The sequence below is a fragment of the Glycine soja genome, chromosome 5 (assembly GCF_004193775.1).
Source record: "Glycine soja cultivar W05 chromosome 5, ASM419377v2, whole genome shotgun sequence".
Taxonomy (NCBI): domain Eukaryota; kingdom Viridiplantae; phylum Streptophyta; class Magnoliopsida; order Fabales; family Fabaceae; genus Glycine; species Glycine soja.
In genome coordinates this window covers 37,752,530-37,771,363 of record NC_041006.1, presented here as the reverse complement: position 1 = coordinate 37,771,363, position 18,834 = coordinate 37,752,530, and the positions used below count along the sequence as shown (strand labels likewise).

The window sequence follows — 18,834 nt, the reverse complement described above, 5'->3', positions numbered from 1 at the left end:
GTGAACAAAGGTTCATTTGTTGTGTAATAGTAATTGAAACTCTCGTGACAATTCTAACAAGTCATTATTCCTGTGAGGATTAGTGGTAAAGTGTTATGATACAATTGTATTATGTGTTATACGAGGTTATAAAAAAATTGCATTATGATTTGGGTTGTTGGATGAGAACATGTTATCATGATGGTTGCTTCCATATGTATAAGTTATTCTCCATGGAGATGTCTCACATGACATGCATTTTCATGTATTTCATTGGATAAAATTTTGGTGTATTTTACATCTCTTCTTCTTGATTGTGATTCACTACAGGGAATGCTCAAGTTGTACTTTCATTATTAGAATTGATTTTTATTATCATGTCAATCATATATTTGGTTGTCGGTTTTAGCACTAAAATTCTTATAGTATTTTAAACATTTTTGTTTTGTTCTTTTTCCTTTTTAATGTGAGTTCTATTTAAAGTATTCAATAACAATTATTCATGCTTGACAACAACCAATAGTAACTTTTTTTTGACATTTTTTAGGACAAAGTGGAACAATTATAGGGACTCATTTGCTTTCTTTCCATGGAAACACTAACATTTATTTTTTCATTAGATATGACTAGCTTTAGGAAAGTTGTAAATATTTTTAGATAGTTATGAGTCTATTCCTCCTAATATATTTCAAATAAATCATTGTATTTCATCTAGATTTTGCAAGTTTAATCTAGAATGAGCTATGATTAAGTCAAGTTAAATTACCTAAATTTAAAGTTCAAACCTTACATTTTATCTAACAAATTTAGATCAGCCAATTACGGATTTGATGTCCTATATGGATCAAAACAAAATGTTCATATTTAAGTTAGACTTCTAAAGTGTAACTCTAAAGATATTGATCATATAAGTGCATGCTTAAATTAAAATTGGGAGATTTTTAAAATGTTTTTTTTTATCTTGAAGGTAATATTCTTTTCTTTTTTTATTTGATGTATTAGAATCAATTTTTGTATATTGGAATTCATAAAAATCTTTTTCTAAACTTTAATCCAAAATAGTATAACTTAAGTTGATTTTCTTTTGTTTGGACAAATATCGATAGCTTGTGTAAGATATGATTCCATCAGGTCGACACCTCACTTCTGCATACCATTAATTGTTTAAAAAGCAACTTAAGATATTTTAAACTAAAGAAGGGAACAAATGTACTTTGTTAGAACCCTTAACAACGAAGTTCAAATAATAATAATAATAATAATAATAATAATAATAATAATGTTATTATTATTATTATTTAAAGAAACCAACACTTGTTATTTTACTTGTAAAACTTCTAGTTAAATTTTTTGGTTAATTTTTTTGGGTACTCTTAACTATACAAACCAGGTAGAATAAAAAAAAGGATACTGAATACTAATTCTCGTTTACAGAGTTTTTAATTCAAAAAATGATGAAGATTGTAGTAGATTTGTTTATTGTCAATGAAAGTGATGGAGGTTGAATGGGTGTGTATTTTCATAAAATTCAAACACTGTTAATAAACTAGAAGGACAAAGAAAACATAAAAACAAATATTTTTTTCATATATCTGGATAATTTTGTTTACACAAAATATATAAATCACAGTTACCATCTCAATACAAAGTTATAATAACTGTGATTTTTGAAATAACTATTATGAAATTAATAAATCTATCACACGCATCATTTTCTATAAAAAAAAATTATAACAATGTTATGTTAATATGAATGGATCATATAAATTTTTTAAAATAAAATATTAAATTTGAGTATTTAATTATTAGTTTTACAAATCACTAATTTATATTAAAAAAATTGGCTGATTGATTCAATGAGCTTTTTCATTCTATTTTTTTATTTATAAGATTTCAACTCAAGTCTTTATTTAAAAGTATAAATTCAATTTCACTCAAACTATATTTTCTTTTTTTACAGACAGCCTCGCTCAAACTAATACATGTTAATTTCACATTTAAATAATTATCTACCAAGTGCATAGATTAATTGATGGTGAACTGTTTTAGGCTTCAAGCCTAATCAATCTTTCGAGTATTAAATGGTCAAAAAGTGGATTTTGTGTCCTATAGTATTTCTAGTTTTCTGCCTGGCTTGGGAAAAAAATCTGAGAGAAAATAAAATAAAAATAAAGTATATGCAGTCATTAGCAAAACAAATAAATATCTATTTTACTCCTGAAATATGAAAAAGTCAATTTTAGTCCATTTATATTAAAAAAGTTTGAGAGATTAGTCATATCTTTAAATATGTGAGATGATTATGTAATTTAATTTTAATGTTCAAAAACTAATTTGATAATAAATTATATTTTTAAAAAAAGAGTTTGATATTAAATTATAAAGTTTAACATCAATTTGTCATTAAATTATTTTTAATTTGTCACACTTTTTGTATATTTGATTTTTTATTTTTTTTTATCTTTCATGTTACGGCTTCATACTTTAGGAGGCATTTAGCTGGGAGAAGTTTTGAGTTTCATGTAAATCTTGGGTTAAAAATCTTAGTCTTTCATATTTGAAATCCATTTTAAATAAATAAGGAGGTGTATTGGATCAAGATTTAAATGATTTTTAAAAAATTATAACAAAGTTTTAAGGTATTTGATCAAGACTTTTAAATAATTTTATTAAGTATTTTGGTATTTAATTGGAATTATCATAATTTTCAAGGAGTACATCGAAATCTAATGATATTTAATTAATATTTTTTATAACTGAAAAAAAAGTCATTGGATATTAAAAAATATAAAGATTTTGGTGAATATTTTTTAGTATAAATTTCTATGGATTCGATATAACTTTTCAATTGAAAATATATATAAAACAATCTCAAAAAAACCTTTAATTTATCATGTACAAGTTATTTTTTTTTCATGATTCTTGATAACTTTTTTATTATTTTTCATTTGCTATGTATTATGAACACATAAACATTTTAGTATATGATGACTCTTTTTATATATGTGATTGTTTATGACACTTCTTATATCATATTTAACTTTTTCATTATTAATATAAATATAATTGTTATCACCTATATACAAATGAAGATATCTTCAACACTAGAAAGATCTAGATCTAGGAAGATCTGTAAACTTAAATACATCTTTAGATGTTGAGAGAGATTTTAATCGGTGAAGAGCAACATTATTTTTAATAATATTGAACCAATTTATCTTAAACTTATTTATAAAAGTGATTATTGTAGAAAGTTAAAACTTAACTAGAAATCTTTTATTCCTCTCTATATACATATGTCTTGCAGTGTGTATTCTTTTAAAAGTTATTAGTGCTATTTTTTGTTTTATAACTAATAGTATATTTTGATTTGTAATTTATTATGTTCAAAAAGTTTAATCGAATACGAAAAAAATCACATGATTCATTTTTTTTTTTCATGAAAAAATTAAGATCTGTTATAAACTCATAAATAAATATTTGAGGATTCATGATTTTCTAAACTCATAATTTTCGACTATATAAAAAAACTTATCGGCGTATGGAACGCCTTCTTAGGCACTAAAATAGAGACTGTATTTATCCTGAGGGAAATTGAGGGGCAGGGTGATAATAACAGTAACAGGGATGAGTGATATCATTTCATTTCAGAGGGATTAATTATTGTTTTATTTTTAAGTGTGGAGTGCTGTGCAGGTCAAGGCCCTTTTACTTGTTCGTCCGGTTGTTCCCATCTTCTCTCTCGTACCAATCAAATCACACTTTTGTGTTGTGTTGGGAAACCCTAAACCCCGTTTTCGGTGAGATCGAGATCGATCGAACATGGATGAGGAGTACGATGTGATCGTGTTGGGCACGGGTCTCAAGGAGTGCATTCTCAGCGGTCTTCTCTCCGTCGATGGCCTCAAGGTACTATTTCCATTCATCACTTTCGTTTTTCTTTTCTTTTCAATCGATCCAATCCTCGCATGCTAATTGCTATTTCTTGTTCGATTCAGGTTCTGCATATGGATAGGAACGACTATTACGGAGGAGAATCCACTTCGCTCAATCTTATTCAGGTTTTTTTTTTTTTATAATAATTTCTTTACTATTTTCATTTCCTGCAAAAATAATAATATTAGATTAACAATATGTTATTATTGAAGTTTGAACTGCGAAATGATGATTTTCTCTGTCCTCCTCTTCAGCTTTGGAAGAGATTCAGGGGAGATGACAAGCCTCCTCCACATTTGGGCGCTAGCAGGGACTACAACATCGATATGAACCCCAAGGTCTTATTATTTATTTGTTTTTATTTTATTATATTTTGGTATACTAAATCTGGATGCATATGATATGATTCTCAATTTGTGTAACATTATTATTTAATGATTTGTTTTCTTCTAGTTTATTATGGCTAATGGCAATTTGGTGCGGGTTCTCATACATACCGATGTTACAAAGTATCTCTATTTCAAAGCTGTGGATGGGAGCTATGTGTTTAATAAAGGAAAGGTATTGTTTGTGTTAGTGTTGCTCGTTTATCTTAATGGGAGGTTTCTTTTGGTTTAGATGTTTTAATTTTTTTTTTTTTGCTTGTGGGTTGGTACAGGTTCATAAGGTGCCTGCAAACGACATGGAGGCCTTGAAGTCCCCACTTATGGGGCTATTTGAAAAACGCCGGGCACGCAAGTTTTTCATTTATGTGCAAAACTACAACGAGAGCGATCCCAAGACCCACGAGGGGATGGACTTGACAAGAGTGACTACTAAAGAGTTGATAGCGTATGTGTGCACTTGTTTTCTTGCCGCGTCCATTATTTATTCATATTTAACATCTCAGACTCAGCTTTTGTGTTGCCTTCATAGTCTGCATAAACATGTAGAAATTGATTTAGGAGTAATTAGCTTGCCCTTTTCCCTATCCTTATCAATATGTCATGAAATTTTGATTTATTTATATTTTTGTTTTATATATAATGGATTTGCCCGAACTGCTACATGAGTCAGTCATGTAAAGTTGGTAGTAAAATGTAAGTATATGGTTTATGGTCTGTTCTGTAGTTCTTATATTATATAGGGAGTCAATGTGTTTATTTGTTCAAATTCTTAGCATGCGATTATTTACTCTTATTTGGCATTTTTTGTGTGTAAATATGTAACGTAGTTACACATCAAATTTATTTCGCATGCCATAATGATCATACATTTCCCTATATTTCTTCATCCCTGTAATGACTAATGAGAAGAAACAGGAGTATTTTAAAGATTCTTTTGATTTTTTTGTTGACCTGTGACAGAAAATACGGCCTTGATGATAACACTATAGACTTCATTGGTCATGCTTTGGCGCTTCATAGCGATGATCGCTACTTGGCTGAGCCAGCACTGGACACCGTGAAGAGAATGAAGGTAAGTTTACTGCGTTATCATGCACTTGTAATTCATTCTCATTCGTGGATTCTTCTTAATTGAAAATTTCTTCTGTTCCATTTCGTTCCCATTAGCTTTATTGTGTTTCTCTATTTAATATTCATGTGTGTTTCCTACTTGTAGTTATATGCAGAGTCTCTTGCACGCTTTCAAGGAGGGTCACCTTACATATATCCTTTGTATGGTTTAGGAGAGCTTCCCCAGGTATCTCACTCTCTACATGTCTACCCATCTGCTTCATCTCTTTTCTGGAATATACTGTTGGAAGTTGTCTTGCTCAAGGTTCCGTAATTCTTTTTTTCTTTTCATCAGGCATTTGCACGGCTTAGTGCTGTTTATGGTGGAACATATATGTTGAATAAGCCTGAGTGCAAGGTATATACTCTATTATACATACATACATACACACATCTCTCTCTCTTTCTATATATATATATATATATATCTCAATTGACACTAGTGTAAGACTTGGCACACTTACATGATTACAACTTTTTAGGATTTTTTTTATTAATCCAGTCTTCGAACTATAATTATTATTTAGATCTTGAATGTCATATTTTTTAAAATTTGAATACAATCATGCTGTCAATTTGTCATCAAGTAGTTGATGTTTTAGTTTCTTTGAAAAATGTATTAATTGCTAGTTTGAAGACACTTTTATTGAGTGGAAAATAATATTTGGTTATGTGAAAATTATGAGCATGAATTAATGCTAACTTTGAAAAATTTATTCGTTGGTGTATAATTGATTATGAATTTGATATACACCACTGTCAGTATATCCTAACCCAATATATATACCTTCTTAAATTATTGAACTTGTGTTTATTTCCATCCTATTTTTGTACTATAATTGCCATGTGATTTTGATTTGTTTTGAAGTTTGAACAGCATGCTGATATACACTCTTGTGGAATTTTTATTTTTTGCTTGAATGCCAGGTAGAATTTGATGAGGAAGGAAAGGTTGTTGGTGTTACATCTGAAGGGGAAACTGCAAAGTGTAAAAAAGTTGTTTGTGATCCATCATATTTGCCTGGCAAGGTATTAGAAACCAACCTCTAGTTTCACTATTTACAACCCGTTCAGGTGATGGTGAGAGTGAAAAATTGCTTGCTTCTAAAGTCTAGGAGTCATGCTATGTAACAGTTTAGTTTCTGAAGTATGTTTAACTACTGTTGATAAAAAAATTAGTGGTGAATGGTGAACTGATATTAATTTCTTAAATGACTCTTGATGGGAAATTGCGTCCTTCTTTAATACAAAATTGTAATCATTTCAACAGGTGAGGAAGGTTGGTAGGGTTGCAAGGGCGATAGCCATCATGAGCCACCCAATCCCCAGCACTGATGATTCCCATTCAGTGCAAATTATTTTACCACAGAAACAGTTGGGTCGGAAGTCAGACATGTAAGTTGACATGCAGCATGTTATATATATATATATATATATATATATATTTCTAGAAAATTTTGCAATACTGATACAATGTATATCATGCTACTGGGACCATTAATTAGCATGGACAGTGGTTTCTTGACTGAAGCTAAATTACTCGGTCTCATCCGAATTATCAAATGGTTCCAGCATGAAATAAGTTTGCGTCTATCACTGAACCGTCAAGCTGACGAGTGAAAAATGCAAGTATGCTTCTAATTTATTTGTAAAGCTTAACAAGCTTTAGCTTACAGAGTTTTAGAATATTTGGATTCTTATGTTCAGAGTCTCGTGATCTTAACAGTCCTATTGGTCCAGGGTTATACTATTTGTATTGTATTAGTAACCACTAAATTGACCTAGACTATTAGTATAAATGACCATTAGGTATGTGTTATGTTTTACATATCAATATCAATCTCCTGTCATGTCCTTTGGTTCTCTTTTTCAGCTATACTAATTTTTTTTTTTTGATCAGCAAAGTCAGCTATACTAATTATAAATGTATGATGTTAAACTCTTCTTATTAAACATAGTAAACACCACCATAAAACGTCATGATCTGGTTAGGACTGTTAATTTTGTAATCATCCCCAATACAGAAGGTATACTAAAATTCTAAGATGATTGGATGTTTAAAACTTGAAAAAATTACTAATGTTTTGAGCATGCGATTCCCAATCAATTATAAATTGTGTATTCCTCTTTAAATTGAATGCTCTATTCTGTTCTCCTGGTCAGGTACCTATTTTGTTGTTCGTATACTCACAATGTTGCTCCAAAGGGAAAATTTATTGCATTTGTATCAACTGAGGCAGAGACAGATCAGCCGGCAATTGAACTGAAACCTGGAATTGACCTTCTAGGACCTGTTGATGAGATATTTTTTGATATCTATGACAGATATGAACCAGTCAACGAACCCACTTTGGACAACTGCTTTATATCAACAGTGAGTTTACTCAGTGGTGTTATTAATATTTGTGCCATATGTTGATCGGTTGACAATACCATATTTAAAACTTTTTGACAGAGTTATGATGCTACTACTCACTTTGAGTCGACTGTGGATGACGTTCTCAACATGTATACATTGATAACTGGAAAGGTAAGTGTTATGCCTTGGTTACCACTTGTTTCCATTTCTTGAATTAATTTGTAAGCCACAAATAGTGACTGAGATTGTTCCACAATAGTACTGTATTTTATAATATTGTATCACATATCTATAAGTCTACATACTGTAGGAATCGGTTGTTCTTAGGGCCCTAATTCCTATATGGGAAAATGGTTGCTTAGCTACAACTAAATGCTATTAGTTGAGCCATGTTGGTTAAGTAAATTATGTAAGCACTTGCATGAGTCATAAGTTTCACACTGGCTTCGGATTTTGATATGGCTTTTTGGTTCTTGTAAATCAATTTTCTGCAAAGAAAATGTTTTTTTGTATTTCAGTTTTCACTTTTAATTGCAAATTTATTACTTGGTCTTCTACTTTCATTGATTTGTTCGGGAAACAAATCTTTGAAAATAGCACTTTGAGTCTTTCTGTTTTTTAGCCTCACCCTTGTTTTATAATTTCAGAGACCTGGAACAAATCTTTGAAAATGGAAAATAAAATGAGAACAAAATGACATTTTTGTAATTAAAAGTGAAAATAAGAAATGAAAACAGAACATTTTCTCAAAAGTAAAAAATCCTTAGATTCCCTTCTTCCCCTCTCCCAAAAGCTAAAATGGCTTAGATCAATTTTAATTGATCATTTTAGAATGAGTTGGATATCCAATGGTCGTTTTGTAGAGTTATACAATGAATTTTAAATTTCATTCTCATCTTTCTATTCCTTATACAATGGATGTCTCACTGGAAATTTGATGGCTAGCAGTTTCAGGGGTGTAATTTGTTAATAAAATGATCTTTTATTATATTCTTTAACCAAACATTTTCTTAATATGAACAGTTTGTATATTCCAAAATCGGTTGATTTCATGAATTCTGATTCTTATAAATAAACTAAGTGTAGACTCGTTAATAATTTGATTGAAGAATGGCGGTGAAAGAAAAAAATTGAACATTCTAGTTGATTTTGTATTTGTTGCTATTGCATTAATACCATTGAGTAATCAGAAACCTTATGGGTGGACTAGCAACCTGTTTGGGCGTGGGAAATCTTGAATAACGATTGATGATATTCTCTCGATAACTTTCTTGGTAATTGGGTAACATGCTGATTCTTGTACTCATAATTTTAAACAGGTTATTGACCTCAGTGTGGATCTTAGTGCTGCTAGTGCTGCAGAAGAGTAAAGAAAACTCGGTGATGATCTGTTGCTGATGGGTTCCGTGATGATGGACTTGACAACGAATGTTATTAACGTTTTATAATAAATATTTTCTTTTTTTAAAACAAGATTTGTGTGGCTGGGGAACTTTTTCCCGTCCAGAAGCTCTGTTGTGTGTTCACATACATTGCCTTCTGCAGTGGTTTTAGTTTGGTAATGTAGTGTTATTTTCATATTGTTAAATGTTAATTGCACGTCTCTCCAACCATTTCATACCCCTGGCAATTTGTGTTTGGATACTTTTATCTTTCATTAGTTGAAACTCATGTGGGTTGTATTAATCTTCATTTTAATTCAAATATAAAAAAAATTATAAATAACAAGGCTTAAATAACCTTATAGTCTTGATTTTAGTCATTTAAAATATTTTTGTTTTGATTTTAGTTTTTTTAAAGAATTTAGTTAGTGTTAAGTAATAGTGTTAAATGATGATAAACTTATCAAGGATTTAAAAAACGTTATTAAAACAAAATTACATAACTGTCTTGTGACGCCACAAGTCAATTTGTTTCATTTTAATTTTATTATGTATTAATTAATGTTGATATTTGATGGTAGGCACTAAAATCAAATTTAAAATGTTAAAGACAAATAATAATAAAAAACTTAAATATTAGCTAAAAGATTATTTAATCATTATTTGACTTGATTGTTTAAAGGGTTAAATTATATTTTTACTTTTTGGTAAAAATGTGTACTGTTAACTTCATTATTTAATCATTATTTTATTATAATTACATTTTTAATAATTTGACTTGATTGCATTTTGTCTGTTATTATGATTATTTTTTGTAAATTTGACCTCTTCCCTTTTCATCATATTTTAGTTCATTGGTTAACTTAACACCTAATATTTATATTATGCTTAATTATAAATTTTATCACTTAATTTTTATTATTTGACAAATTATCACAAGTTTTTAATTTTTACGTATGTTATTAGTGTGTCACAAAAAAAGTTACAGATAAAATAAAATGTCATTTTCTTACTATGATAATAAAATACAAAATTTAGATAATAAAATTTACTAAATGCTAAAAGTTGGATAATAAAATGGGTGGAATAAAAATTTGAGGGATGAAATTCACAAAAAATTATGAAAGTTGTATGATAAAATTTTCAAATAATAAAAGTTTGATAGTAAAACTTGCAATTAATGCTTTATGTTATTACACAAAATCTAATATTTGACTCAATATACATTAAAATACCTTATGAATAAAAGCACATTAAGAACTATCATATTGGAAAAAAAATTGTCGACTCAATCAATGAATATCTACGTGATTTTTCAATTAGTTTCATGAAATCCTGCACTATCAATTAATAATTTTTATTCCTCTTAGTAATAATTCATCGACTATTTTGGAACCTTCCATTATTTTGTATTGGTAGATGTAAATAACACAATGTTGGTAACTTGGTATTATCATAAGACAATTACTCTTCAGCGAAAAACATATAAATCAATACGAGAAAATATTACTGATATGTTTAAAAACATCACAATTGCACAAACAATAAAATTAATGTCCTAATGCATACAACATAGGACTCGATAGCATTAGTACAAGGATCTTTAATTTTGGAAAGACAACATCCAAGTAAGAAACATAAATATTTTGACATGCAAAAAATTTGTCCCTACACAAAATAGTAAACTGTAATTCAACCAAAAAAATTAAGCAAAGTTGAGAGGAGGAAAACTTTTTTAAAAAAAAAATCTCAGATGTCATCCCAAGCCTATATTTGCAAATCACTGAAAGACTTAACATTATAGTTGAGAAGGCAAGAATCCGTAGGCAATGTTTAAGAGAAAGTACAAGCTTTAAAATCCTAAGACTTTGATTGTTCTTCCACCCAGGTGAAAGTGATTACAAAGGATAAGAGTATCCACGCAAGTACTTGGAGTCCACACCGGACTCGCGGACTAGAGCAATTCGCCCAGTTCGTGCCACCTGAAACAATAACAAACATCAGAAAGACTGGATTACAAGTAAAGAGTGCCGGTGCAATAGGAGCATGAGCAAAAACCATAGTCTTAAAACAAGACCGAACCAGCCAGTTGTGTCCAATTACATGTTAGAACTGTACTAGCCTTGAACTGGTGATAACTGGCCGGTTCAGCACTAAACTGTTGAGTGTTGATCCAGCACAGGTTTGGTAAATGACAGTGTTTAACAGAGTCTTTTCTTTAGTCCATTAGAGGATAGGAGTATCACATCCCACTTGTTCCTAATGGAATTTGAATCTTGAACCTTTAGGATGGAGTACAGCACACTAAGAAAACCAAAACCAAGTATAGCATGCACGGTGGCTAGCTTGTTTTTCCTTTTGCTAAAAGGAAGCAAAATGTTAAGGAAAAGGTTCAAAGTAAACATTTGCATGTATATTCACTGTTTGATTGAATTTAATGTGCATCATGATCATAATATAGCAAAATTCAAAGGTGAATATACCTCTGCTTGTTCTACAGAGAAAGTCGTTTATACTTTAGAGAAGGTTTTTCCAAATTTCATATTAATATAAAGATCATTCTATACAGTGAAAAATTATTTAAAAAACTAAATTTTAATATTTAAAAATTTATTTTTATTCATTGTGGTATATTTTTCATTTTTTCTGATGTATTGTTATTTTTATATTTTAATAAAATACATGTACTCCAAATTCTGGTTGGAATGCTATTCTTAACCCTCTTCTTTGACTGTTATATTTATATTCCCTAATTAGGTTTTTAAAATAATGGCTACTGGTGTGTTTTGTAGATAATAAAAAATGAACATCGACGTGTAAGAATGACTCAGCTAACTGCCTGTTTAGGGGGCTCATCCTATTCTTATCCTCTACAGAGCTTCAAAAGAAAACAAGTACATCTTAGCCAAGACTAGCAAAACTGAGTTCTTTCCTCCAGTATGAATATTCTGACCCGTAAAATAAAGGAAAACCTCAGAACAAAATAATAGCAACTGAGTAAACAATCTTGGACAGAATCAGGAGATACATTTGAGGAAGTAAATGCACCAAATTCGACTCTGGAAGTTTATGGAATACGGAATTTAAACAAGTCAACTGTCTCAGCAAAATATCTACTATGGTAAGTGGAAAAAATTTATAAAACATACCTCACAAATGCCATATGGTTCTAACAATCTCTGTAATGCAACCATCTTGTCCAAATCTCCAGTAAGCTGGTTCAAAAGCATACCAATTAGTTAAAAATCAAAAATAATAAAGGATCTGTCAATCTGAAGTCATCAGGGCAGACATTTCAAAACTAGCAAATACTTTGAAGCAAATAAATAAATATAAAAATCAAATTTCCATTTTCTGTCATCAGCATAACCTTATTAAGAAAAAAGCAGTAGCCTGTTGTTTTAATAACCATAGGCCTAGTCGGAAGGAAGAAATAATGACTTCGAAGAAAAGCCGAGAAACTTGTACCAATATGGTGTCATCAGTTGTTAACTTCTACTATATTACACTTTTTGAGGAAAAATGTCATTTCAGTGCCCCACTTTTGTATTTAATATTAATGTGGAAGAAGAATAAATAGAGTTACTAACAAAGGTTAGGGTACAATTCTTATTTAAATCTACAATTATATTTGTTAACATGAGAAGAAAAGCATTTCTATTGCTGATAGCTTATCATGTCAATGGAAAAACATGGATGTGGAAAGCTGCAGACAATGGGCATAACAGGATTCTTAGAATGTTAGGATGCTGGATAAATAGCTTAATGTTATCTATTTTCATGACTGAGAAAAAATCTTTGTGATAAACTGAGGACCAATTGGGGCTCTACCCTGCCCAATTTGTGGTGGTTTCATTGGCTGTTGGAACAAAACTTGATGCATGATCCAACAGATATTAAACTGGCAAAAATGCAGAATCCTATGAACGTGTAGCACAGTAACAATGTAACGTTTAGCTAAACTAATTGGTTTTAGTGCAATTTGTAATTACACTATAGTCACTAAACTCAACATTCTCTCCACAGTATAGAGGTATCCAGTATCCACCATGTTTATGAGTATCAATATAAGTTGACATTAAATACAATGCCATATCACTTGGTTGAAAAGTCTGCATAAAATTCACCTCCAGAGTTATTGTGTGATCAGATACATCGACAGCTTTAGCCCGGAAAATGCTAGCAATATCAAGGACATCACGCCGTGCAGCAGCATTTACAGCAATCTTTATTAGCATCAATTCTCGCTCAGCAAATGGCAAGTGGGTGATATCACGAACCTGAAGAAATATCAGTTTAAATACAGAAAAGAATGCAATGGCCAGATTTTTTAAACATTAAAATAGGTAAAATATTTATGCACTCTATCAATCTCATTCTCTAAGGTAAAATACATAAGAAAGAAACAGAAGATAGGAAGATAAGGATTTATGCTTCAAGTAAGAGATTTGATAGAATGTTTTTCGATAGGAATTCTGGAATTATACTAAAGATTCCAAAAACTAGTAAAGATTCTAAAAATAAGACCAGTGCAAGATCTCAAGTTTCAGAATACTCTTTTTATTATTCACATAATATTAGGAAACACAAAATCTGCTAATATTTAACTCTGCATTTAAGTCCCAACAAAGGCTTTTCAAGACAAATGTCCTGTGCTAGTAGTCATGTCAAGGTGCACAAACAAAAAAAGAAAGGAATTTAATGTGGTTTGTACAGTAAACTATAGGCTAATGTCCATGGGCAAAAATAAGGGGGAAAGTCACTATGATCAATGAAGATTTCAAGGATTACATGCTCAATGTTGAAACCTGTAGCTTAGAGAAATAACCTAACAACTTTGACAAATTCCTTAACCTAATACACCTAAATCCTTACTGTAGCTGCAATTTAGTACACTCTAATATAACTGCTGATTTTACAATATAATAGGATTATACCACAGAATTACAGTTTCAGGCTAATCAAGCATTAACTTTTTCCTCCTCCACTTCAAAAGTTTCAACACAAATTGCAAAAAAAAAAAAAAAAAACTTAGTTGGGTGACATTGTAGACTACTCAGGGTCACATGTTGGGCTAAACCTGATATGCCAAATTCTGTATCCACTAGGACACTGGTGGGAGATCTGCACTTAGTAGGTGTTTGGGAATAGTTTCTTTTTTTTTTCAGAAGCATTTTTATTTTAAACTTCTCTCAGGGAACTGGAAAAAGTATGTAAATAATTCTCCAAACAAAACTTAAACAGGCACTCAAAGTGCTACAGGACACTGCAAACAGAAACACTAAAAAAATATATTACTCAAAGCAAATAATTTATGTATAGGATATGATGCATTATTTTTCAAAGAGATTTTGAACCTCATGTAGCTCTACTAGCTTATAGAGTTGCTGCACCAACTTGCTAATTGACTCATCTGTCCCAGGAACCACAGTTGTAAGTCGAGAAAGTCCTTCAACTTCTGCATGTCCTACAGCTAAACTCTGGAAATAACAAAGCAGATTCAAGATGAGAAAACAGAGAAATCAAAAACATTGGATTTATGTGCTTGCAATTTGTACACAAATATTATAAAATAAAATAAAAAGAAAACCTGAATGTTATAGCCTCTTCTAGCAAAAACTCCTGTAACAATGTTTAGAACTCCAGGAGCATCGTTCACAAGCATGGATAACGTGTGTGATCGAATTCCACTGGTCTGAAGGAATTATTCCACCAACAGTAAGACAGTCACAAGCATGTCATTCATAAAATTGATGAATATTACATGCTAACGTACAATAAACATAGTAGTGAAGGCACAGAAGAGGGAGAATGGTACCCTCTCTGATACCATGTTGGAATTCTGGGGCTTTAGGTATTAAGGGAGGAAGAAAGATAAAAGAGAATGAAACACTAGTTGATAGTAACTGAGATGTATTATAATGTATTGATGTGTTGATATGTTCATAAAACCTAAAAGTACTAAGCCTTATTTATATTAATCATAATCATAATCAATTAAGGAAACATATTATGATAAAATAAAGAAATATGGTAACTAATCCTAAGAGGTAATAAGGAAATTGGGAATCTATTCCTAAAGAGGTTATTCTCAGATATGATAAAATATTTTTGGATATTTCCATATATTTTCTAACAAATATATTCAAATATGTAACCAAAAACTCAAACAGAAACTACATCACTATTTAAATCAAACTCTAAAGGGGAAACATAAAAAAGCACTAACAAGAAACTGCAAATGAAGATAATGTATGTATATCTATTATGTATTAGAAGGAAACAAGAAAAAGGGATACATTTAAGGACAATAAGCCACTACAAACCACTTACATCTTCATCATTGAGGACACCCCAGTGAGCGTCAAGAACTTGATTGACTGTAAAACCATCTGATGGTTCTATAGGATAAACATCTCCCTTCACAAAAGCAAACATGTCAAAAGAAAAGGTCAGACTATATTTGAATTTACTAATGAGCAAACAAATCAAAGAACAGAAGAATATCAAACATGTAGTAATGGAGTGCCTTTATGTCAGCATTAGCTTCATTCTTTGCAATAGTTACTGATTTGTTCTTCTTTAGCCAATCATTGAAATTCTATAAACTTAAAAATTAGAACAATTGATGTTAAGGAAAGAGCCAAAGACAACATAAATCTAACAAGAATATATTCCAAAGCACATGGGACAAAAGATGTTCAGTAGAAAAGACCCTTAGCTGTAATATCAATAGTGTTTGCGATATGCATAAGTGTTAAAACCATTTTGCAATATTTGTCTAGCATAATTTTACTTCAGGAAACTAAGCTTGTTTGTGAATTCTAAATTTAACACTTTTGATAGGATATGCCAATTATTTAATTTCAAGCTACAACATTTAAATTTTCAGGTTGAAGTGCTCAAACATAGGTTTAGAATGGAAACAGTAGAGTTGAAGAGTAAATAAGATCATACCCCCACAGGTGTATCAAGTTTGGCAACAGGTTTCATATTTTTTGCTCCCACAAGGGCATTAACAGGTGTTCTTCCTTCAAGATCTGGATAAGAAGCAGCTGAATACCGCCAAAATGGAGCAGATGCACCCATCTTTTCCCTTCTTAATGCAATCTAAGTATAGTTACATCATCCAATAATAACGAATTAGTAAATTTTGTACAGCCTTATAATGCTCAACAAAATAGACAAGATAAAAAGTTAAGGAAATTTGTTAGGTATTCAATTGAGCTTTCCAACCTTTCCAGTTCTGGCTATTTCTTTAATTCCAAACTTGCTGAAATTTCTTTGAACCGCAGCCATCTTCCCTGGATCTCCAGTTACCTGTAACATTAGCAGAACAATTCACCCAAGATTATGACCTGATTTTATAACCAAGAATATCTAATGACAAATTGCAAGTAATGATATGGAAATGGTTGTGTTGTGACTAAGTAATAGGTAGATGGAAAAGAAAATAATCAAAATATGAAACAAACACTTGCACAAATAAGGCTAAAAAATATCTACCCAGCTCATACAGGACACTATTTATTCCTGATATTATTTAAAGATGAGCAAAATCCTATTTGTGTAAAAATGAAAGACTCCTATCAAGAACAGAATAACATAAAAACAGCCAGTCCAACAAGTCAACCACAGTATAGTCATACTCCAACCTTAGTTTCGTAATTACACCATTATTATTTATGCAATAAAAGGAAGAGTATATAAATATATGTAGTATATTCCCAAGATGAGCTGTTTACAAGGTACTGTACCATACTCTCATAACACAATTCACCTCCAATAGTAAATAATTATCTTAATGAAACAGCAATGATAATTTTCTCCACTTTACAAGTACAGTCCAATTGATTGTGAGTACATATGAATACAGAGCATTCACTAAAACATGGAAATTAAAAATTAAAACATATTAAAAGGTGTCCAGCAATAACCTCAATTGTCACCGAATGTTCCGAGATATCCACAATCTTAGCTCTGAAGATGTCCACCAACCACTTCAACTGAGAATATTCCAGCAAAAATAAATAAATAAACAAATAGAAGCAATCAACAAAACAAAACACACACATAACATAACAGATGCATGCATATACAGCAACCACAAACCACTAAGCAGGTACCTCCGCATGGTGTTTCGGATCCGCATGCACTTTTATGAGCATCAGTTCACGTTCCACCTGTGGTTCCCTCGAAAGATCCTCTACCTAGCCAGCATTAGCAACACGTTTCCTTCAGATTCAATCTCTCACTAATTTCACTATCAAACACTTTCTCCAAATGACATCTCACAAAAACACACAATAAAAACGCCAGTTACACGGAATTGGTATGTCACGAAAAAGACGGTGAACCTTTAAGACATTGACGAGTTTCTGAAGCTGCTCCATGACTTGGCGCAGCACCTTATCGGTCCCTGACACGACGATGGTGAAGAGAGCCCTGTCCTCATTGAGGCCAACCGCGAGGGATTCGATGTTGTATCCTCTCCTAGCGAACACGCCGGCAATCCGGTTTATCATTCCGCTCTCATCGCCGACGAACACGGAAATCGTGTGTCGACGAACCCTGCATTGTCAATAGTAATCATCAATTAGTAATGAATCGGAGCAGAATAGAACAGTAACTAATCGGACGCAGAGGAGTGAAAGGGAAGGGAATAGGAGGACGTGCTTTGAGCGAGCGGGGGAGGGAGGAGAGGGAGGACCGTTGGAGGAGGAGGTGGCGGCGGAGACGGAGAGAGAGAGTTTATCGGCGCGGAAGGTGTGAGGTGTGGAGATGGAAGGAGGTTTGGGAGAGAAGAGAGGTTTGGGAGTGAAGAGAGGTTTGGGATTGGGAGAACAGAATTTGAGGGTTTGGATTGGAGTGAGAGTGGTTGCCATTAGTTGACTGAAACCAATGGTGGTGGTGGCGGCACCGGGACTGTGCGTAACTCGTGTTTTCTTCTTCTACTACTGCTTTCACTGCACTGTGGCGGCTATTTTTATTTCTTTTTTTTTTTTTGGTAATGTTATAAAAACATCGTTTGTTACTATTATTATTTCAAATTGATAATGTTTATTAAGCTTCAATTACGTCAATTCTATGCCAAATTTAATGGGACATGATTTACGAGTAAGTTTAACTTATTTTGTCTTTTTAGGTCAAAAAACATGAGTAAACTAATTTTTTTTTATAATGCGTAATTATTATTGGTTGAACCAAAAATTTGTAGAATTTATTTCAAGTAAAACAAGTTCATAATTTTTTTTATAAAAATTAAAATATTATTATTTTACAATTTAATTTTAATTTTAATTTTGAAGTGTAATATGAGTGTCAAAAACATACTCCTAAAATAAGTGTATCCGTATTAAGTTATCAAAATAAGTTAAAAATACTACTTTATAAGAATCGCAAGTTATTTTTGTAAATTCGAATAAATTTCGTAAAAATTCTTTTGAATACCTTTGAAGTGCTTTAAAGTAAAAATTACAACCCCCTCCCCAATTATATTTAGAATAAATGGTGTAACGTGGAAATAAAAATTAAACTCTAACCCTACATCAAGCTTCTTCCTTGTCACCGTATATTCAACGCAGGGGGTTGTCGGAAATTTTGTAGCAACGTGAGCGAGTCCCCTGTCCAAAGTTGTTGGAGTGAATTTTGGCAATTTGAAAGTTTGAAGCTGGAGTTTGGT

The 18,834-nt window shown here is 31.3% G+C and overlaps 2 protein-coding genes across 2 annotated transcripts; one reads left to right on the top strand and one right to left on the bottom strand.

Moving 5' to 3' along the window:
• The first annotated feature begins 3,534 nt into the window (after positions 1 to 3,534).
• LOC114413017 (guanosine nucleotide diphosphate dissociation inhibitor 2-like) lies at positions 3,535 to 9,427 on the top strand. The gene is made up of 13 exons (XM_028377164.1): positions 3,535 to 3,888; positions 3,978 to 4,040; positions 4,170 to 4,253; positions 4,369 to 4,476; positions 4,574 to 4,746; positions 5,262 to 5,373; positions 5,518 to 5,598; positions 5,707 to 5,769; positions 6,339 to 6,440; positions 6,682 to 6,806; positions 7,575 to 7,785; positions 7,867 to 7,941; positions 9,090 to 9,427. The coding sequence occupies exons 1-13, from the start codon at positions 3,802 to 3,804 to the stop codon at positions 9,138 to 9,140; spliced, it is 1,335 nt and encodes a 444-aa protein (XP_028232965.1). The 5' UTR covers positions 3,535 to 3,801; the 3' UTR covers positions 9,141 to 9,427.
• Positions 9,428 to 10,857: 1,430 nt separating this feature from the next.
• Positions 10,858 to 18,148, bottom strand: LOC114413016 (acetolactate synthase small subunit 2, chloroplastic-like). The gene is made up of 12 exons (XM_028377163.1): positions 17,829 to 18,148; positions 17,510 to 17,723; positions 17,279 to 17,362; positions 17,090 to 17,158; positions 16,389 to 16,472; positions 16,110 to 16,262; positions 15,486 to 15,572; positions 14,743 to 14,847; positions 14,510 to 14,632; positions 13,280 to 13,432; positions 12,302 to 12,367; positions 10,858 to 11,134 (listed from the first exon to the last, which is right to left on the bottom strand). Exons 1-12 carry the CDS (start codon positions 18,035 to 18,037, stop codon positions 11,051 to 11,053), a joined length of 1,431 nt encoding a protein of 476 aa, XP_028232964.1. The 5' UTR covers positions 18,038 to 18,148; the 3' UTR covers positions 10,858 to 11,050.
• Positions 18,149 to 18,834: the final 686 nt, after the last annotated feature.